The sequence below is a fragment of the Colletotrichum acutatum genome, assembly GCF_030867785.1.
Source record: "Colletotrichum acutatum strain CBS 112980 chromosome Unknown BDZ83scaffold_30, whole genome shotgun sequence".
Lineage (NCBI taxonomy): Eukaryota > Fungi > Ascomycota > Sordariomycetes > Glomerellales > Glomerellaceae > Colletotrichum > Colletotrichum acutatum.
Genome location: NW_026849024.1, coordinates 375,270 through 396,799, shown reverse-complemented (window position 1 = coordinate 396,799; position 21,530 = coordinate 375,270). Strand labels below are relative to the sequence as shown.

The 21,530-nt window shown below is 52.8% G+C and overlaps 3 protein-coding genes across 3 annotated transcripts; 2 read left to right on the top strand and 1 right to left on the bottom strand.

Annotated features, from left to right (window-relative positions):
* Positions 1-871: 871 nt before the first annotated feature.
* Positions 872-2,522, top strand: BDZ83DRAFT_573947 (hemolysin-III related-domain-containing protein; the record flags this gene model as incomplete). The annotated part of the gene is made up of 2 exons (XM_060504663.1): positions 872-1,063; positions 1,191-2,522. 2 exons carry the CDS (start codon positions 872-874, stop codon positions 2,520-2,522), a joined length of 1,524 nt encoding a protein of 507 aa, XP_060366817.1.
* A 7,199-nt stretch (positions 2,523-9,721) lies between these two features.
* Positions 9,722-10,141, bottom strand: BDZ83DRAFT_615422 (uncharacterized protein). Its single transcript, XM_060507892.1, has one exon. The coding sequence runs from the start codon at positions 10,110-10,112 to the stop codon at positions 9,759-9,761; it is 354 nt and encodes a 117-aa protein (XP_060366816.1). The 5' UTR covers positions 10,113-10,141; the 3' UTR covers positions 9,722-9,758.
* A 9,459-nt stretch (positions 10,142-19,600) lies between these two features.
* BDZ83DRAFT_718324 (uncharacterized protein) lies at positions 19,601-21,270 on the top strand (the record flags this gene model as incomplete). Its single annotated transcript, XM_060512056.1, is given in 5 exon segments — positions 19,601-19,679; positions 19,731-19,972; positions 20,025-20,795; positions 20,852-21,210; positions 21,225-21,270. 5 exon segments carry the CDS (start codon positions 19,601-19,603, stop codon positions 21,268-21,270), a joined length of 1,497 nt encoding a protein of 498 aa, XP_060366815.1.
* Positions 21,271-21,530: the final 260 nt, after the last annotated feature.

The following is a 21,530-nucleotide window of genomic DNA, read 5'->3' as shown; positions in this document are numbered from 1 at the left end:
TCTGCTTACTGTTCTTCTTTTTTTTTTTTTTTTTTTTTTGCAAAAACCAAACGCACGTGCAAAAAGGATCCGATCCGAGGAGCTTTCGTTCTTGTTTCCTCGCAAGACAAGCACCCAAAAGTCTCTCTGTACTGCATTTCGCCATCCGATCCCATCCTTCCAAAGGTCCCCCCCTTGACCTTCCCCCCAAGAAAGGCACCAGGGTCCAGCTGTTCTGTCGATCTGCGGCCTGCTCCTCTCCGTCCTTACGCCCCGGCCAATCCGATTCCCGCATTGTTGAGATCCGCCCGCCGCTCAACTACCTCAACAGACTTAGAACGCTTTTTTATTTCCTGGAGAAAGCAGCTGCTTTCTACGGTCCCTTCTTTTCGGTCTCTGTCCTGTCTGAGTTTCACACACCTGCATTCCTGTCCCCGTTCCCCTCCTCCTCCTCCTGCTCATCCCTCCCACGCTCCCTCCACCCTTCCACCGCCCGCCCTTTACGCCAAGGCCCCTCCCCTCCCGTTGGGTGTATAAGCCAATAATTGCCATCGCCTCCCGCTCGTGGGCTTATCCGTAAACATCGACTCGTCCCGCAAATCTACAAACCACAACACGACCACACTCCCTTTCACCAAAACACCGCATATCTTCAGTGTAACACAACCAAAACCATAGCTGCGGGACCACACTTGCACGTGTAAATCCAAACGAAGGCGAGACCGACATAGTTCAACATTCCGGAATCCCACCAACCTTTTACCTGGCTGCGGTCTATACCGCCGAGCCCCCCTACTCCGAACCTTGTTTTCTCTGAAGCATACCCGAGGTGCTTCTGTTGATACCTATTTCTGTCTTCCTGTTTGGTTGAGTTATGGAACCCATTGCCAACATGGCTTCCCTTAAGTCACCTTGCAGCGGCGCCGCCATCCAGGACGACGACGACTTCACCACTGCCACCGCCTCGGGAGCTCAGACTGAAGGCTCCGAAGTTGCTCGGAAAAGACGACACTCCCACTTTATTCCCAGACGCAAGTCCATTGTTAACCAAATCATGGATGGCGAGGAGCACCTGCTACTAAAGGTATGCTCACTTGCAATTACAAACGTCGGCTGTCGTTCGGGGCTGCGTTCCTCTTTTTACAGAGGCATTGTGACAAGAACTTGTCCGAACATAAGGGGAGAAGCATGCTGACAAAACTCCTCCACAGGTCGACCTCTTCCTGACCGAATTGGAACGACGCCTCGAATTCCTCGAAAACTACGGCGAGCTCACGTTCGACTCGAGCATATCCCGCGCCTTTTCCACCCTTCAGACCGTCCGCGCTCGCTGCTCGTCTGCCTCGGAGGAGGTCCTCGGCGCCGGACGCAGACGCCTGCACATCATGGTGGAGACACTCGAGGCCCGGTACCAGGGCGCCCTGGCCTCGGCCGAATCCCTGAACGAGAAGGCCCGCGTCGGCATCGAGCTCCTGGACGACATGCTCACCGAGTTTGAGAACAAGGCGCACAAGCTGCGCGAGCAAGGCCTCGCCAATGCCGCCGACACGGCAAGTGCCTTCATGAACGAGGGCCGAAGAGTTGTGGACGAGAGCATCGGGCTCGCGCGGGAGGTCGTCGACGAGGGTATCGAGAGAGCCATGCGCGCCGCTGAGAATTTGGAGGAAAAGATTGCCCACGCGGTCGCGCGGGCCAGGGAGACGAAACTCATCACCTACGACGACCTCCCCATGCCCTGGCGCATCAACCCTCATATCCGTGATGGATATCGCTTTACAGAGTCCAAGCTCGAGTGCATCTGGTCGGCCTTCCGCCCCTCGAACGAGCTGGTCAACATTTGGTCCCACGCCATTGGCCTCTTCATTGTTCTCGCCGTCGCCCTCTACTTTTACCCTCGCAACATCAACTTCCAGTTCAGCACCAAGACGGACATCTTTGTTGCCGCCGTCTTCTTCTTCACGGCGTGCCTGACGCTGGTATGCTCGACTATCTGGCACACCATGAACGCCGTTGCCGACGTAGATGCCATCAGCATCTTTGCGTGCGTCGACTACACGGGCATCTCGCTGCTTATTGCGGCGTCCATCGTCACGACCGAGTACACGGCCTTCTACTGCGATCCCGTCAGCCGCTGGTTGTACATGGGCACGACGGCAGTCCTCGGCATCGGCGGCGTCATCCTCCCATGGCACCCGACCTTTAACGGAGCCGAGATGGCATGGGCCCGCGTCGCCTTCTTCTGCGGCCTTGGTGCAACGGGGTTTCTGCCAATCTTGCAGCTCTACTTTTCCCACGGGCCCGACTTTGTCTGGGAATTTTACACGCCGATTGCAAAGAGTATCTTTGTCTACCTGCTCGGCGCTTTTGTATACGCCAGCAAGATTCCCGAACGTTGGTGCCCGGGCATGTTTGACTACATTGGCGGAAGCCACAACTTGTGGCATTTGGCCGTTCTCGGCGGCATCTTGTTTCACTACACGGCGATGCAGTCCTTCTTTGCGAATGCCTTCCGGCAGGCGCAGGGAGAGTGTTCCGTCTTTTGAGGTTGAGGCGTGAATTGTACGCCGCGTTTGACTCGGGGCTTGCTTCGATCCGTTGGTCGTATTCTGCTGTAATACGATCGCGGAAAAACTTGCCTCACTCGCGGTCATACTTCATCCTACTTCTCGGGGATAATCTCTCACCGGGGTATGTTGCGTTTGTCTGCCGCTCAAAAGGGCCATATCTTCCGGCCTTACTCCGGATAGCAGTGGGCGCCATCAAGTGTCAGTCAATCCGACGCCTCGCCGGCTCCAGACCCGTCATGTTGGGTTATGGTAGCCCGAGCATCAATGTCAACGCTGGCAATCTTACGTCGGTTCAGATAGCTTAGGACATCATCCCAGGGTCGTCTTTCCCTGAGGATGAAGGCGGATAAGCTGCCAGCATATTGACGTTCGTCAGCCCTAGAAACTTTGAACGCCTCGCAGAGCCGGACAGGGACACTGCTATTTTCAACAAAGTAGCACGATCCCCGCTCAGTAGTCACGGGTTGGCCACGCCGAGGGAAAGGAGCGCCCCCGTTACCAAGACATTGAAAATGGTAGTCGGCTCGGCGGCCGGGCCAGCCATTGGAGTAATACTTTTACATTGCCATGGTTCTGTCTGTCCACAACCCATGTCGGCATATAGATTAGAGAGTAGAATACTTAATAGGGCAAAAAAGCTAGACAACAGGGCTTGAGGTTCACACACCTCCCCCTGCGCTCGTTAATAGAATAGACACCCATCTGTCTAAATGTTTGGATCTTGACCTTTTTGGTAGCACATGCTTTCACTCCTCGTTGATTCTTGCGTTGCATTTTCCTAGAGAGACCATGTTATTTGAGCCTTCTATGCTAAGATCCCATCTAATCAGAAAGGACCGGATCCTCTCCGATAACGTGTAGAGGTTCTAAGTCCTACACGGCGCAGAATGTAGTCTTTTAAGTGACATGTCTGCCTCTCCCACATTTGTTCTCTTTGCACGCGCTCGCTCTGTTGTCTTTACGCCTCTTCTCCCTTTTCTGGATCCCGACTTCCACTTCCACTTCAATGTCTCGGAGTTGGTTATCCATTTGCCTCGAAAGGCATGCTCCAAGGCCATGATCTTGCCGAGATCTCCTCTATCGTCTTTGGTGTGATCTAACTCGTTACCGGAAGTATAGCGACTACTATCCTGATCTCCCCTTGCTGAAGTCCACTCTGTCAGTCGTCGTGTTCGTCAGTTGCCGTCGGAATCTTGTTTGCGTGCCGGAAGGGTGTTAGCCTTTGGGTCAGTCGGTTGATGGTTGGTTGTCAACGTCCGCTGACTCTCCGGCTGTGTAGCACTGGGCTTGATGCCCTTCAACTCGAGAGATGGAAGAGGGTTGTCGTCATTTGTCATGTCGTCGTTTCCGGCGACGGGCGACTCCATGTGATCGCTGCTATCGTCGTGTTCGTCTCCATCGTCTTCGCCGTTATCGTCTTCATCTTCTTCTCCGTTATCTTCTTCATCATCTTATTTATCAGTGTCCTCCCGTGTGCAGAGCCTGACACGATTTCTGGCCATCGAAGCCTCATCTATCTCAGCTTTGTACCTCATCCAGGCCCGGCCAGCCTAAAGATGATGAATTCGAAATTTTCTTATTGTCATGATCAAAAATTCAGATTGAGACTTGCCTCGGTCTCAGTACACCATTTCTTCGCTGCGTCCGCCGCCTTCTTGACCTCTGGTCGTAGTTCTCTGCTGACGGGCATTTTCTTGAAGAATTTTTTTCCTTGCTGATGAGCACAGCACTTGAGTTGGCCCAAGTAAAAGACGAACGTAAAAAGAAACAAGATTCCGGTGGGTTTTCAACACCTCCCCCGCTGCAGGTAAAGATGAGGTAGTCGTGGTTGCCTTTTTAAAGGAGTGGGGAAGAAGAGAAAGTACCTCAAGGAGGTCAGGGATTTCTCTGTTGGGTAAGTAAGGTAAGGTAGGTACGGTTGTTGATATCATCAGTGATAATGAGCCTCAGGCCGGGCAGGAACCTAGGCACGATCGGGATTTCACATCCTCACTCGCACCTCTAGATCAACTACTTCCACCAATCTTTCTACGTTGAGTAGTAAAGAGAAACTTTCTTGATTTTCCATTTTACATTGTCCCTTCCTTCAAATCAGTCTCACTCAAGCTTTTGACTTCTTTTCTTGAGGGGGGGGGGGGTTGTTCTTAGAACGATCCGTTGTCCAGAACCTCGCTGCGCCTCGTTCAAACCGTCCTGACTTCCAGAAGAAATGACGTTTATGTGATTTGATCGCGACATTTTGCGCTCGTTCCACAGTCAACAAGTCCATTGTGCTTCGGCTGTGACGTGATACTATGCATCATGCCTCTGACTTTTGATTGCTTTGCCAATAAGGAGATGAACTTGGGCGTTGCGCTTAACACAAGAAGATGGCAGAATGAATCGCCCGGACCGTACTCGAGATTGCTGTGTCCGGTCTTCTTTGAATAGCTTAATATGCAACGGTCATAACCAATCAACACATAGGACTTAGTAGGATCCATTCTAACCTCCCCTTTCCTGCAGATTATGGAGTAGCCAACGGACTTGTGGAGGGCGGGAGTTGAATATCAGGTGGCGAATGATTTGAGCATGATATCCTTGCGGCTTATACTCTCACTAACGGAAGCAGCGCCTGGTAAGCAATTGTGCTTGTCGTGGTGGTTGATCTCACTTCACGATGCAACGTCTGCTGGGTCCGAACGAAAATTGTAACCATAGTATGCCATTACCAATCTTCGACGTGTACGTCAGCCTTCAATATTTTTGTCATAACATCTCGAGGACGTCCCATTGTCAGAAAGTGCAGCTACATCGAAAGGATGATGTGCTCCTCGTCATAGGAGTCTGCATTAGTCAAGTTAACTCGGAGATGACTGGCAATCTCTCCTTATTAGAAATGTGGTTTTTGAGTCTTCTTACCGCTCAGTTAGCCACAGAAACGTTCTCGTAAATTCGGAAAGTCAAAATGAGCGGTGGCGAACGGAGCATCCAGATCAACCTAGACCCTATCGACTAGGCCACATTGCTGCGGTCGTCGTGTTTCAGTGGATCGCGGCTACTTGCCAACGGCCTGACAGTTTTAAATATGAAGAAGCATCATTATGAGAGCGACCCGGTCTCTGTAGCAGTCAAACAGGTAAGTATGCAGATTTTTCCTTGACATTCATCGCTGATATCCGCCTTCGACAGCCAGACTCTCAGCAACCGGGGCAATAAGCTCACTGACTGATCCAAGATAGACGGTCAACCTCCGAGGCAGTATCGTCTCTCTTGGCTGAAAAGAAACCGACTTGTGATCTTGGATGAAGGGGCCATTTAACCTACTGCGCCCTCAAATGGCATACCTGCTGCGTCGCCCCATCATCGCATCCGTCTCACATCACCACCCACCTCTCCCAACCTTTGACACAACCTTCAAAAGAGTCCTAGACACCACCCTTCTGTCTCGACAACTTGAAATTAGGTGCAAAACGTAGCCAAAAGGCAAAAGCAACTCCTTGGCGATGAATTTTGTACGAGAAAGTAAGTGCTTGGTGAAGATCTTACAAAATAAATTGACCTAAGATAAGGTACTTTGAGTGTCGGTAACTTCACTATTGTGATGTGGCTGCATATGACGTGAGAGGAAAGAAAAGTGAGTCTGGGTCGGCCGGGCAGAAAGGTGGCATTAGGTTGACACCGAGGATCGAGGCAGGGTCTGCGGCATTGATCCTTCCCAATGTGAGAGATCAAGAGGGAGTGGTGACAGCCACGCGGGCCAACACCCTTCTCTGTCGCCCGGACGGTATTACCCAACGAATATTCCACAAGAAAGAAGCAAAGATGAGACCTCGAGGTCCTATTCCATGGGATCAATTTCATATTCCCCGGGCCTATGTCTAGTTTACAACGGCAGCCAAGGCAAAAGTCATGAGCGGAGTTATAGCAAAGCTCTGTAGGGATTATTTATGGGATTCTCTAGTAGAAACCCCCAAGATAATCCGACTTCTTCCTGTAAAAGCTCAGGTTAGACTCTCATCCGTACACTGAAATGATGACCCGAGCAGATGGAACGGACGCTCGGTGGCGAGCGGAGGAAAGGCCATGAAGGCAGTTAACTACTTCATAGAATAGAGGAATTGCCATAACGTAAATCGCAGCGAACGTTGTCATCAAGGAGTCTGACGATGGTTCCAGAAATAACTATAGAAATCTGGGGTTTCACATCTATTTTAGGGGCTCATAATCGCCTACCGTGAACTAGCTGTTTTACTCAACTGTCACACGAAGAACACCAAGGTCCTTTGACATATGACAACATATATTGCATTGGTCCCGTGAGTTGGAACCGATGACTGCAGACAGAGAGAGTGAAAGAGAGGGAGAGAGAGGGGGGTGGGGCATCAAGAGTAACATACAGCTTGTCCACCAACGCGAGGCTATGAAGCTTGTATGGAGAGATGTATTATTCCCGGCTCTGCAACTAAAGCAAGCGTGGTTTGACATGCAAACAGCAGCATGCTAGATAGTACGACCATCCTTGACCAAGGCTGTATACTGGTACCTATCCTTTCACACTATGCGTACCCACCTGAATTGCACCAAGATGCTTCCAGATGCCATCGATACCCTTCCTGAAATCTATGAATAACCTGCTCGATACGTCTTTCTACGAAGTCTGAGCACCAAACAATCCCGTCAATGGACCCGTTTCTGAGCCCACCAGTTACTAAACATCCGCTCACGAACCTGGAAGCGTGTCCCATTAACCCCTGACCTCCCGACCTGGGAACCATCAGAGACACCTCGAAGCTGTACACGAGGTCTCCTCCAAAGGCTCACGCCCCGGCTGCGACGTGGTCTCTACCTCATGCATAGAAACCGACTAAACAGTAAGAATTGTCACCAAGCAACGGCCGACGCGTCAAGTTATCAATAACGCGAACACCACCGCAACATCTTCGGGGGTGGAGGGAGCCATCAAATTATGAAGATCCTCATCGACGTCATCAACGACCAGACCAAAAGAGTTTCAAGGCAATAGACCCTCTCCGGTCAATTTCCCACCCGGAAAAAAGGCTGAACTAGGACGGTAGTCGACGAAGAAAGGACCGACTGCTCGGTCCGCCATGTACCCGTTCTTCCCTTCGGGAAAAACACACCTCCTCGAGAAAGAAGCTCCCCAGCTCGGTAGTCTGCAAGCCGGCTCTTCTCCAGCCCACCCCATCTAACGTCCGCGCTGCTGCAAATTGGTAAATATCATAAGATGAAGAGCCCAAGGAACATCATCATCGTCAACCGAGGCAGCAATTCTTGCGGATGCCAATCATTGGAGGAACGAAAAGCCACGAGGCCACCTGCGCGAACCCCGCACATCGACAAGCCCATGATCAACACTTGGAGATCTTCCCCCCCCCCCCCCCAACGCACAGCACCGTCTGCCTCGGTTTCAACCAAGACTGAACATCAACCCCCCTTTTCCTACTGAAGCAATCGGCAGAGGGATCGAGAAGGCTTCGTTCGCAAACTAGACCTCATTCATCCCATGAGAATACGGCATCTGTGTACGCTGTGAGCTTGGCCGGCAACTCCAACCCTCACCGTACGGCCGAGGATTCGAATGCGACAATGCCCTCGGGACCTCGTGAACGCTGATTCACAAGACCAAAACCCGCCTCAGGCACCCTCCCCCAAGATTTCCCAACCTCGGCGATGCGCAACTGAGACAATGAAACTGAGACATTCGAGCGACGCACAACCGTTGTGGGTGTCAATACCGAATTGACACCGCTGGTTCGCAGTCAGACCCGGCTCGAATGAGTTGAATCGATACAACGGCCGGTCAGCAAGTCAGGCATTTTCTGGCCTCCCCTCCGAGATGTCTGAGAGGGTGTATAGCAAATATCGAACCCCGTTACACCCCCCTCTAGTCAAGATCAGAAATTAGACAGAACTCTCACCCCGCCTTTGCCCCGCGAGAAGCGCTAGAAGCAAAAGATAGTGAGACATGCCATCGAAGCAAAAAGCCTTGCGTGTACAGAGTAATGCCGACGTGGTATCGGAATCGCTCGGAAAGTGTAAAGACTTCTCCCTCCACTTGTTGGTTCGATAGACTAGACAGAACCAGAAAAAAACAAAATCAAGCCTCGAATGACCAAACCAAAAAAGGGCCATCAAACTGTTGATCATTGCCCTACGAGCACGAAATACCGCCGGGTGGAAGGCCCTCTGACAGAAGGCGCGATACGACGCTACCTGACGCCAGCAAGTTAGCTCTAGGCCAAAGTTAGTAATGTCTCAGTTCTAGTCAAACAGCTAGACCTCTTCGACGGTCCTTCTAGAGGTTTCATCCAGTGTGGATTATTTCGTTGTTTGAACCCGGTGCGCCGTTTTTCTCGTTAGGTACAGATACGGATTCGGGAGTTCAAACGAAAAAGAGCGACGACTGAAAAAAGAAAGAAATGCCCGTAGTACGAGCACACTAGAAAACGGGGACGAACGTGTGAACTCCATCGTCGGATCATCGGACCCCAAATCTGTTGTTTGTTCTTATCCCTCTCCTTCCACCCACCACGGCGGAGCAGTTATGTCGATCACAAAGACGGATAGTCCCACTGAACGGAACCCCAACGTCGTATCCAGACCTCCTCTGGGACAAAATCCTCATCGCTGAGGCCCCTGGGGCTTCGCTTTTTTCCAAATTGCTGGTAGATTTGCAGCGAGGGTCATGTCAATAGTCGCGACGCTAACCCGCTCATCATTAGCCTCATCTGTGCCGTCCAGACGCACAGTCCACAAGCGGATTGATTTCGCGAAATGAATTGTCAGACGGCTTGCGAGTGGGATAAATTCTCCCAACATCGACTGTTGGAGGAATCCGGGGTGGCATATTACCGTAAGGCAAAACAGCTCATGGGTGTCTGTGGTCGTCCGCTACCCTTCACTTTCCTACCCTCCCTTTCTGCCTCTGGGCTTTCTTAGCGAACGCCATCCTCGGCCTGGGCCTCCTGAGTCCTGTATAGATTTCTTGGCCTGCATATTGTTGATTCCAACCGCATGTACATGGAAAAGCAGGTGCGTCGCGTTGACGAGCTGTGCCGCGCGAACTAAGACCAGAGACCGGTCAGCTTCTCCTCTTCCAGGCCCCTCTGCAGAATCGGGGAAATCATTCGTGAAATGAGCTCCCGCGGGCTCCCGCAAGCCTCATCGCTCTTCTCCGCATCGCGACCCTTGATGGTCGTCTCCCATAAGTCATACCATGTCTCCTTGTAGAAAGTCGACCGGCGCTTCCCCAGGCACGCAAGGCTCCCGGTGTGAGAATTGAGAAGAGACCCCGTTGCGCCTTTCCTTACCAGGAGTTGGCCCACTGGAGGATTCAATCGGACCGGCCAATTCCCATGTCCGTCGGTCTTCTTGAGGCTTGAGCACCGTCCTGGCGAGCCATGAACCATGAGAAAGAAGGCTGGGCGATTTACAAAGAGGGGACTTTCTTGTCTGATCCTCCGAAGGAGATTCCACTCCCAAGGCACAACTCCGGGGGGCCAGGCTTCGTGAAACAATAGAGAACAACCATGACGGCATGCGGAGACCGATAGATCGTTGCATAGCAAGTGCCAAAAAAAAAAAAAAAAAAAGAGAAAGGGGCCCCCAATCCGGCCTCGTGGAAGAGGGGATGGATAGTGATGCGATTCCCACAACCTCCTCAGTAAGCATCTGCGAGCGGATGGCATGTACCCGCGATGCCAAGATGCATCTTACACACCCTTCACGTTACTTTGACCAACCACACCTACGGCCCGCGGCCTCGATGCGACTTGTGCCTGCATCTGAGGATGCATACACATCCTGATGTTTGAAGGATTCCATGGAGTTCACAGTTGTGGGTGTGAGGTTTTCGAGGAGGACCAAATGAAGGCTAAATGGCAAAATCGTGTGGTGGGTCATGCCTTGGCATCCAATCCGTATGAAGACTCTTCTGAAGGTCGGTCGGTCAAGATCAATTGCACAAAGGGTTTCGGGTTTCTTCGTCCCAGATAGAAGCTGCTCCAGCACCCCGAGCCAGGAGCGTGGAGGTGGCAGCCCATATCTGTCAGTTCAGTGTTTCATGTGAGCTCCTGAATAGACGTCGAATTTTGCAGTGAAGTTTGGCTCTTATCGTCGTCATCGTACCACTAACGTCGCCTCTTTGACCAGAGGTTCATATATTTGAGGGAGGATAGCCGTGTGCTCGGTTCCAACCCACAAGGTATATTCTGCCTGTCCGCCTGCGCTGTGGATTCGAGTCGAGGCCCGCCATGGGCTGAGACCCAAAAAGAGCATCGCGTTGAGCAAAGCCCTGCTTGATGAAGTCGTTTCGCGGGGGCAAGCTTCCTGGCTCCCTTTTCAATTTGGTATTTTGACAGGCAAACAGTTCAACAATCAGCGCGACCCATTGGCCAGAATTACCAAATCAAGGGTACGAGCTCGTGCCCTGGCCAGTCTGACACATTGTTACTTTGTTTCTTTTGGAAGGTAGTGGAACCGTTGGTCCGTTGGTTTTCGAGGTTTCGAGGATGGGGGCAAAGACCCAAAAGTTCTTTGGAGCGCCAGGGGTAAGAGCAAAAATCTAGTGGAGAAGTGGATGGGATGAACGTGGTGGAAAGGCACCTAGTCCTGGTCTTTGCAAAGTCTGCCCAGGATGCGATCATGTTCCCGGGGCGCGACGTGGATAAGGTGCCTTGGAAAAGTGGACGAGCCTTTTTTCTTTTGTCCGAATCAATCGTAAATGCCTCCGCTCTCAAAATTTTGACAGTTGATAAGGTTTACACTGCTCCGAGTCCCCGAGCGGCATTTGGTTCAAGGGCACGTTGAAATATTGCGGCCCAAAGAGGGGCCGTCTGCTGTTGCTTTCTTGTGCGCCAGTGAAGACTGGTACGGATACTTCCATCCGCATGCTGTAACTGACCCCCATCGGATGTGAGCCATGGGCTGCATGCTGGGAAAAACTCGGTCGAGGTCGAATCACGTCCTTGAGGCTGCCTGAATAACACCCTGCCGTCGTTGGAAAATGGACATTCTCCCGGCGCGGCGAGGCCTTTCCGCTCCCATAGGTATATGCAATGCGCCTGGCCCGACAAGAATTGCCTCTTGAGGTCTCGCAAGGCGACCAGTCGTTTTCTCTTCTTCGATGCTATCTTGCGGCTGACGAGAGAAGATGGCATGACGGGTTCCAGTCTCGATGGAACGTCTCGCTTCCTATGACACGCTGCACTGTACACTACGTGCTCACAGGCACGCCATGTGGGTGGCATCCGGACCCGGGGAGCGGAAGCCATTCCCCTTGTGTGCTTCGTTACCTTTTCTGAGAACTCAAGATCGGAGAGGACAGGCTCCATGGCTTGCTTGGTGGACGGTGGGCCTATGCGAGTGAGCCGGTGGGCCTGCCGTGACGAACGCGTGCTTACAAGCGTAGCTCTTGATATCGGGATGTGTCGTCACGCATTGATGAGGGGAAGAGAGATCTTGGCTTGGGTTCACTGACGGGACGCCCTGGGAAAGGTGTGAATCCATCCATCGCCTCTACTCTGTAGCATACTATGGTAAGCACCTCGCGCTCGTACTGTTAGCACCACGTTAGTGTAGGTAAACGACTACCCGCGACTGACAGCCGTTGACGGATTTCTTCAAGGTGCGCCCTAGAAGCTTCAAGACAGGCCGACGCGTCCTTGGTCGGCCACCACTCGGCCACCAGGCATGCGGAGTGCGGCGTAGCTTCAACGCATCGCTGCCCCTGGATTACCATTTCGGGAGGCTGGCCAAATGGGGCTAGTTTCCCGTTCCGCCCGCCTTTAGCGACCTCCCGAAAACTGCTGGTCGCCCGGTGCCGGACCCGCTCGGTCGGCGCTGAGTACGCCTCCCACGGATCTGAGTGGTTTTTCCCTCCAAGATTCCTTCAGGCTTCGATAGGTGCCTCTTATTCCGTGTATTTTGCCCGGGGGACTCCGTTGTCTATTCGTGCGTGTCTTCTCACTGTCACCCGAGTCTCATTGCAAGGGGAACGACCTAAAACCCCGACGGGCCTTGGCGGTTCGGAGTGGACCACGGCGACGTATTCCATCGACGGTAGGTATCACAGCCGGCTCTAGTGTCATGATCGTGTTCATTCAGGGTCCTCAGTATCCTCAGTGTCCGGTGATAGATGCCTGCAGCCAATGGATAAGACTCAATCAATGTTTCTATCGCAACAGGAGCCATGCCTTTCGCACTTGGATCGACCGTGGTGGACGCCGTCTGCCAGCCAACCCGCCCCGAGCTACCTTGGCGATCTGGTCCGGCTCCGGGCTTTCTCGCCGACGATCTTGTTGGAGCCTAGCCGGCCATGCTGTGATTGTAGTCGGGCGTCGGGCGTTGGGCGTCGTGGCGTAATCCTCCATTGATTCGGTAGACCATACCTCGTAGGTCCAAGGGAAGTTGTCGGTCATCCGTTGCCGTTCCATTATCTAGTACCGACGTCACAGGTGAGCCGCGTATGCCCTCCTCTACTGCGACGATAGGATGGGATTCCTTATCCTGAAGTCGGTGCAAGCAGCGAAACAATGCTGGTCATTGGCTTGCCCGCTCTAGAAAATTCTTTTTCTTGTCGGCAAGGGCTAGGCTCGTGGACCATGGTAGCTGTTACATTGAGCATGCATACAGCGGGGCTCTCGCGATGACAATGATTCGGCTTCAGGACCCGACGATGTGGTCAAGCCTCTTCCCCGAGGGGTCCGGATCATCAACCTTTCCAGAAAGAGTCGACTCCCTGATTGAGATGGTGGCCCTTCTACTACGCCGTACTCATGAAGACCTCGAAATTTCCTAAGAGGCCCTTCGTCTGAGACGGAAATGAAGCTGGTGCCCGTTGGCAGCAGAATTGAGTGATGCTGCTCAGCGCACCAATTTGATCCTGGCAAGGGGTTTGTCGATGCATAAGATGTTCCAAACAACCTAGAGATTGACCGGCGCCATGTTGGTTGTCATAATGAAATGACGGAAATGTCGAAAATTCGGCATTGTCCTTTTGAACGTAGGCTAATGTTCCGTTCGTTGTCTGGACTCAAATTCGCGGCCGAGCAACATATTTGCGGCATTTCGCATTTCCGTATGTTCGAGAAGCTCCTCCGAAGGCTGTCACAAGAGGGCAGTGCCAAGCTAGGACCTTTACCCGTGACTTCTGACATTGGAAGGTCTTGGATTCAGCAGATGTGACAGGACGGTCTGCGCGCTATCGACGCTGAGGCGCAATGCTGGGGTTCTGAACGGTTAATCAAGAAGGTGAAAGCAGTTCCTTGTCTAAATGGTTGCCGAATATGCAGCTGCAACGACTCAATTCACGCCTCAACTTGGTTGCGAGATTTAATCATCCAGAAATTTGACAGCCCATAAGTTCAATTCGAGCCAATGAGATGGGTTCCTAGGATCTCAGATATCTGACGGGTACAGTCGATCAAACCGCCTTCCACTTTGTGCAGATATTCCGGCGATGCGGCTTGCTGTACGGAACTGCTGTGTATAATGCAGTTTCAAGACTACCAAATTTCATCGCCAGCCTGACACTCGGGTCATGGAGGCGGGGCAGGCAGACTTGACACGAGCCATGTAGGCCGAGCCAGTGACTGATGGGATTGATTTTGGAACCCTTCCTATCCTTATCCAAACATCGATGTCATCGCTGGACTTGCGGAATTTCCTATTCGATAGTGCATTGAGGTTCGTACTGAGTTAAACTTGGTCGGATGTCACCGGTCCGCGGCTACAGAGCCACTATAGTGTGCTGGTTCATCTAGTGCGCCGTCTGGTAGAGACTAATATCCGTAGATGAAGACACCTTTATGACGCCCAGGCACGCCAGGCTAGCTGAGCAGAAGTCTGTGGTGGTGGTGGTGATTGTGGTGATTGTGATTTGTGGTGGTGGAGGCGTGTTGCGGGGTGGTGTGCCAGGGGTAAAAGGTGTGGGTGGGATTGCTGCTGGGTGGTCGTCTTTGGCTGACCGAAATGGACATGTCTGTGCAAGAACAGGGGACCACCAACTCGGGGGGTGGCATCAAGGGTCGCGGAGCTGCGGGAAGTCTCTCCTACCGCGCTGCGCAGTGTCGGCTGCACCCCTATGTCAGGCACATCGTTCCGCTCTGCGAGAGACGTACGTCTGCGTAGCTCATGCAGAAGTCAGGATGGTTCAGAACCTGCAGTAACGGGCATTTAGCTGTAAGGCGCGCCGAGACACGAGTTGAAATTTGCTTTTCGCTCAACGGGTCCTAGGCTTGGAGGAAGCACTTAGGGCTTCTCAACCCGTCAAGTTTCAACGAAGCACACAATCCAGCGAGTTCAAGGCCATCCTTTTGCATCGATCGATTGGAATTCTTTCCAGGTTGTTGGGCCTCGTGGTTGGCCGAGCCGAGCGAAGAGAAGCACAACCCCCCCCCCCCAGCTTTGCTCCAGCGCTGTGCTCCACGGTGACTGCCAATCGATCTGCAAAGCAGGGGCTCGTATGGGCAATGCAATGAGACATATTGGCCATTCACATCTTTCCGATCGTGTCGTGAGCGCTGAGAGGCTCGGGGACGGCACGCCCATATGAGGACTCGGCGGCGTATGCGCGCTGATGATTGAATCAGGTCACAAAATGGTTGATGACCGCAACGATCATAGCCACCTTAACCCGGAGCTGTAGCGCCTCGTGGGCATTGCCTTCCAGGCTGCTTGGAAGCAAACTTCGTCTTTGTGCACGCACTTGGTCAATCTGCTCCGTACACTAAATGGCCGTCCATTCATCCATCGAAAGTGATAGAACGCCGGGATCTTGTCCCAGAGATCTCTTTTCAGCAGACAGGGCTCCAAACGCCATAGCAAATGACATGCCTTAGATGGTTTCTTGAGATTGAAGGCGCCAGGTAAAATGAATGGTGGAGCCCCGTTTTCCGGGTGTGCTTGTAGGTCTTGGCCTTTGGGAACATCGTAACCAACAACAAGAAGGTCTCCGGAAGACTCGTTGTGGGCAATGGGCACCGCTGCCAGCATCTATCTCTTCCTTCGCCAAATCGCAAGGCCGTCGTTACACTTTCCGGATAGTTGGAGCTGGTTGGAAACCAAGACCGGTGTCCACAGAGGCACGTTGCTGGAGAACGTTGTCTTTCTGTTACGGTGGTCATTCGTTCCATGCTGCGTGCTAGCTGCTAAGTACCGAAGCCACCACGTTAGTCGCAGTTGGCACAATTGTGGCTTCGCCCTTGGGTATTGGTTGAACGTTGGAACGAGACTTCTGCGAGACAGTACGTGAAACCCTCCTTGCTTGTCTCCTCTGCGTCTCTCTCTCGATTCTCTCTCGATTTGGCACCTTTGCTTCTCTCCATCGTTGAGAAGGTATGGGCATAAGGTTCCTGCGAACAAGCAAGGGGAGCCGATGGTTTGCCTCCCTTTCAGCTGGACGAGCGACGTAACAGGCAGGGCATTGCTCAGCCCTAGAATCGGCTGGCTGCGTTTGCCCTCCCTTTGCTATGAACGTACAAGCCGTGGATATCGGTACTCCGTACAGAAAATTCACGGAAGTGTCACAGCTTTGTGAGTCCAGGGGTGCCATGCCGGACTTTTGACGTGGCCCAGGACTATATTGACAGATGCTAAGAGGCGTTTTCTGCGAAGTGGCAGTACAGTGTAACGTCTGGACTATAATGTGGGCCAGCGTGGCAAAGAGTCGTCAACATGTTGCGTTTATTCTTGGTCGCCGAACAGACCGATTAGACGAGCAGGACGAGGCGTCAATTCTGGCTCCTTTTGCTTTGCTTGCTCACTTGTCTGTGCACAGCGAGATGCACGCACGTTCTCGGCACTTTGCCAGCAGCACCAGAAGGCTGGGATTTCAAAAAGCCGCGGTTCAGCTGACTCGCGGGCACTAGCCACGCAGCTTTGAGCTATGGCTCAGCCGCCTTCGAAACGCTCGCTCGAGTACCAAACAATGGGGAATGGCTAAAGTATTTTGTTGGGCTTGTTTGGATCCATCTCGTTGCTGGAGTATCGCAAAAGAGAATCGTAGACTCAGGAAGCAAAGCTAGAGCGGTGAAAGAAGCCGGGCAAAGCTGAAGCCGAGCCCTGATTGTTGCCGAGCTTCGTGATGGCAAGGGCTAAGGTGAGACATGCAGACGCATTGCAACGAGGGAAACGTCAGTGAGAGACATTCGACTGAAAATGTCTCGCCCGCTGCCGTGCCGAGGGAGCGGTCGGTGATGGAGGTGAGGGATCTGAGTCAACTGACGGTCGGTGGTGCATCCGATACGCGCCACACCATGTGTACAGCGTAGGTACAAGTAGACAGCGTCGATAGCTGGGCGTGTTATAAGCCCCAAGGCATGAACGGTTGGTAGAGGCTGAGGTGAGGTGGCATCGGCAGAGCACGGCACTGTTGGGATTTGCTAGTGAGAGCCCTCGATTGGGTTGGCGGGAGGCCTTGAAGAGCCATGCGCAGCATGCTTTGTTTGAGTTTTCTGGGGAACAATTTGCCGAATGTTGGTCGACCAGACCAAAAGTAAGATGCCTACAGAGACAAAAGACTGAGGTAGGGAGTAGAGAGGGTTGAATCGAGGTCGACTTTAGATCGAGGTCGTTAGGTGGTCCACGATTGGGTCACGCGGTTGGGGTTGAGTAGAGGCGGCCGGCGCGCAGCGGCCACGGCGGCAAGAGCACACATCACAGGGACCTAGCTGGATAAGTCGAATGATAGGCTCGAGGCGCGAAGAGCATGAACAACGGAAGCAGGGGAGTCCGAGGGGCTCACAGTGATCTTTCCCAATTCAGCCATCGAACTTGCCTTATGTCATGTCTGACACGGGACATGGGTGACGGGCAACCGCAGAGAAGACGTGACTTCTTCCATGCCTTCCTCACTAGCTTACCCTCAATGCATTTATTATCAACACGGAAGGTATTCGTACTCAGCCTGGAAGGTACTGGACGGAGTATCCATCCACAACCTGCCTTTGGCAAGCAACGCCACCCCCCACTATATGCCAACTTGGCAGGAACAGGATGAACAATCATGGAAGGAGAGCTGAGAGCAGTCTACACAGTAAAGGATGAAGAGTCATGGAAAGAGAAAAAAAAAAAAAGCCACCATGACAAGATGTTGGAAGGCAAATTGGACGGCATGGTGCCCATCAAACCAGGGGCAATTCGTGCTGTGCCCCCTTCGCGTGATGAAAAGGCATTGATGAATGAGGGACTGCAGAAGCATATTTCAAGCCAACCGAGATATTGCGTCTGGGTGATACTCCGTACAGGCGCCCAGGAATGTTTTCAGCACACTTGTCGACACGGGTTGTGCGCATTGTGAGTGGTGAAATGTTTAGCGGGACTCCGTGGACTGTGGACAGGTGCTGAATAACACCGGGAGAAAGATCCACTGAATACCCTCGTTGAGGCCTGTCTGCGGCCTTGACTGGTCTCTTTGCTGGTGGGGTTACTCGATGGGCATCCAGGATCTGGTCCGCCACGGAAGGTGCAGCACCTTAACTGGAGTGAGGTGAGCAGTTGCAACTTGCCAGTGGCAGTCTGGAGGTGGAATTCCCGGCCACACGACAGCAGCCCGGCCAGGTCGAGAGTCCCCCGGCCGATGATGTGGGTCTGTTGACAAGGCCCCATTCGCCCAACCCACGCCCACGCCCACGCCCCCCCTTCACAACCACGACCACACCCCTCCCCCCCCTCTTTCTGGGCTTTCCTCCTCTTCCTCTTCTTCCACCTCCTGCGTCCGTAGGTCCCTCTGCTCATTCCACATTGCGCTCCTCCTCTTCCAGTTCTCCTTTTGGTGCATCTTTAATTTTTCCTCCTTCCCAGTCCCTGGTCGGTATCCATCAAACCCACACCCTACCCCACCAGGCTTCACTCCCCCCTTCCGTCCATTGAATCCAACAACACAATGGAAGGCCATGAAATCCCTCCTCTCTTTTCGCTGTGCCTGTGCCTCTCTTCTATCCTAGGCCTAGTCCATCAATCCCTCAATTCCATTCTCACGCTAGCCTCCACACCCCTGCCCTGAAGACTGTCGCCTCCCCAATAGGGCATGCAGACGACGATGCATCGCCTCACGCGAAGCTCACTGAGTTCCGTCCCACCGTCGCCGCCAGAGAGGGTCGTCGGGATTTTTCCTACAAGGACGCCCATCATCGTCACCTACGTCCCTAATTGGTCCCTGTCCACGCCCAACTTGTATACTGTGGCCTGCCCATGTTAGTCCCAGAGTTGGCTGACCCATCACACACAAAATACCCGTTCCCGAGTCCTGCCTGGTCCGTGGAGTCGTGGTACCCCAGCATCTCTGGCCTGGACCCCAGGACCAGCGCCGCGACTGGTTGAACCTGACAGTACGGAGTACACTACGAAGTACACACCAGAGCGGCCGAGTGAAGGAGAGAGACATAGACAGACAGACACACCACACACACCCGCACGCCTCTGCAGAAAGCTGAGCGGACGCTACCTAGTAGCCCACGCATCGATGTACATAATGATGTCCCACCCTCCTTCTTTTTCACACGAGGGTCCTCTTGATCGGTTCTGGGCTTCTTCGTCGTTGCTTCTGCTCACGTCTCTCCTTGATACCCCGAGTTGCTGTTGCTACGCTACCATCAACCGGCCTCGCCTTGACCTGACCTGTCAGCTCCATATGCGGACCATGACGGTAGCGACATAGCCAGAGACGTCTCTGTCCCATGCTGCAAAATCTCGCCGACAACTTATACGCCGCTCGCCCTGCCTCGTTCGCCGGAGCATATACGAATATCTGGGATACGGTTCAAGTGAAAACAAATCTTGGACTTCAGCGGGACTGAGGACGTTACTTGGGGAAATTGTGCAGCCTACACGCCATTCACGAGGCATCCGGCACCGAAAACAGCCGTCATCACTGCTACGATATATCTCGACGCTCGAGTACCACCGCTATACTGCGATACTCGTCCACGCATTGTCCAAATTAATATTGGCTGCTGGAGGAGAACCATCACCAAGCGGTTGCCCGACTCGACCACGAACGGAATTCTGAACCGCCGTACAAATTTTAGTCGCCTATCAGCTATAATACGACCATGGCCAACGAGTCTCTCGCAAGGGGAGGCTGCCCCATACCATTCTACTCTGCGAGCTTGTTTCCAATCGACGAAGGGTGTAAGTTTGATGAGTTACAGCATCACGAGTCAAGTCATTGACCCTCCATAGTTATCGAAGGCCGACTATGCCAAAACTTGAGCGCGACCTTGCAGTGTTGCTTGCCCTGCCCGCTTACGGACTGGGTCTACCCAGATTACTTCAACACTCTGACGACGGCAGCCAACTGGGTCTGCGTCGCTAGCGCAGCATGCTGTCTCTTCCTCCTGATATCATGGGCTGTTCTGCCTGTTGATAAAACCTATAGACATTACCTCAGTATTTGTTTGACAATAGCCGTGTTCATCATGAACGTAAGTAGCTTGCCCTTTGAATGGGGACTAGGGAGACTGACTTCTCCTTCAGCTTGGCTTCGTTGTGCCGCTTGCCGATCAACCGGAGCAATGCTACAACGATATTACACCGCACAGCATGAAGTCTAGCAAAGTCTGCGGTGCCTCTGGGGCCTTTCTCTTGCTCGGAGGCTGGGCCGGTGTCATGTGGGTCTTCTTGCGATCGTTGTCCCTGCATCTCCAAATTTGTTGGCAAGTTGTCGTGGGCCGCAACTTTATGATTTTCGCCCAAGCTACGGGTTGGGGTATTCCCCTGGTTGGCATCGTCGTTGCCCTCGTCTTCAGTGGCGTGTCGTTCCGATTTGGCGCTACCTGTCACATCAACCACAAGAACAGTCTTGCCGACTTCTGGATACCTCTGCTGGTATTCGCCGGTCTCACGGTCATCATCCAATTCGCCACTTTTGGATATTGTATCAAGGTCTATCTTGCTTCCCTAGCCGATAACAGTGCGTCGACAGAAGGGTCGAGCTTGCCCACGTACAGCAACAGCATCCAGACGATGAGCCCCCGTCAAGCGTACCGCCGAGTGCGACGTGTCATTTCTCTCCAATGGAGAGGTATTGCTATTGTTCTCATTATTATTGCCGACGTCATCTTCTTCTCTGTCGTCTTCGTGTTTCAGGACAACACGGTCCAGGCAGTGCATGACGACGAGAGCATAGCCCAGGCTTGGATTCTCTGTCTTGTCAGCACCAAAGGTGACAGGACGAAGTGTTTGGACAAGGCCAAGAACATGGTTGTCAACGAGGCAACTATCACAGCGGTCCTGATCCTTTTGGCGGTAAGTCACGCGCCCCTATGCCCTGTAAACTTTCACAGGTGACTGACTTGATCCAGATGAATGGTATCTGGCTGCTCTTCCTACTGGGTCGCTGGGCCATGGTTCTTGGCTGGGTGGACCTCTTCACCTCTTGCCTAGGCAGAAACAAAAAGGAATTCGTATCGGTGGATGCCAGATACGATGTCAAGAAAGACACACGTGCGTACGAGATGCTGTCTAGAGACTCGAGCGCTGTTGTAACACCAATCTCTCCAGTCAAATCCCCCATCGTAAGTCCCAACAGCGAACGACGAAGAACGCCGGATTACTTTGGGCAGACCGCTCGCTATCAGCCGCCGATGCGGTCGTTTTCGAGTCCTCGACCGCCGCAAACACCTCCCACCTGGGATGCGCGAGCGACTTACGCTCGGCCCGAGTCACGATCCCGAGGGATGGCTTCGATGACATGAACCCACTTGGGATGAACCGCATATAATGAGACGACGCGGCTGGTCATGACGGAACGAGAAGAAAAAAAGAATAACATGAAGAGAAAAATGCGTCTGAAATCGGACGAAACTATATATCAAGCGCCTACATTAAGCGCGCGCAACAATACCCGACAGCTTAAAAGGAGTGGCACCATTCGGCCGAAGTTGGATTTTGCCCGCGCTGATCCGCGCTGACGGTGAACATTGACCAGTGTTGAGAACTTGAGAAAGATGATGTAATGTGGAGGAACCACCGGCCTCGTCG

Excerpts from the sequence above, each read along its gene's own strand:
- BDZ83DRAFT_615422 (XM_060507892.1), bottom strand. The coding sequence starts at position 10,112 with ATGCAACGATCTATCGGTCTCCGCATGCCGTCATGGTTGTTCTCTATT.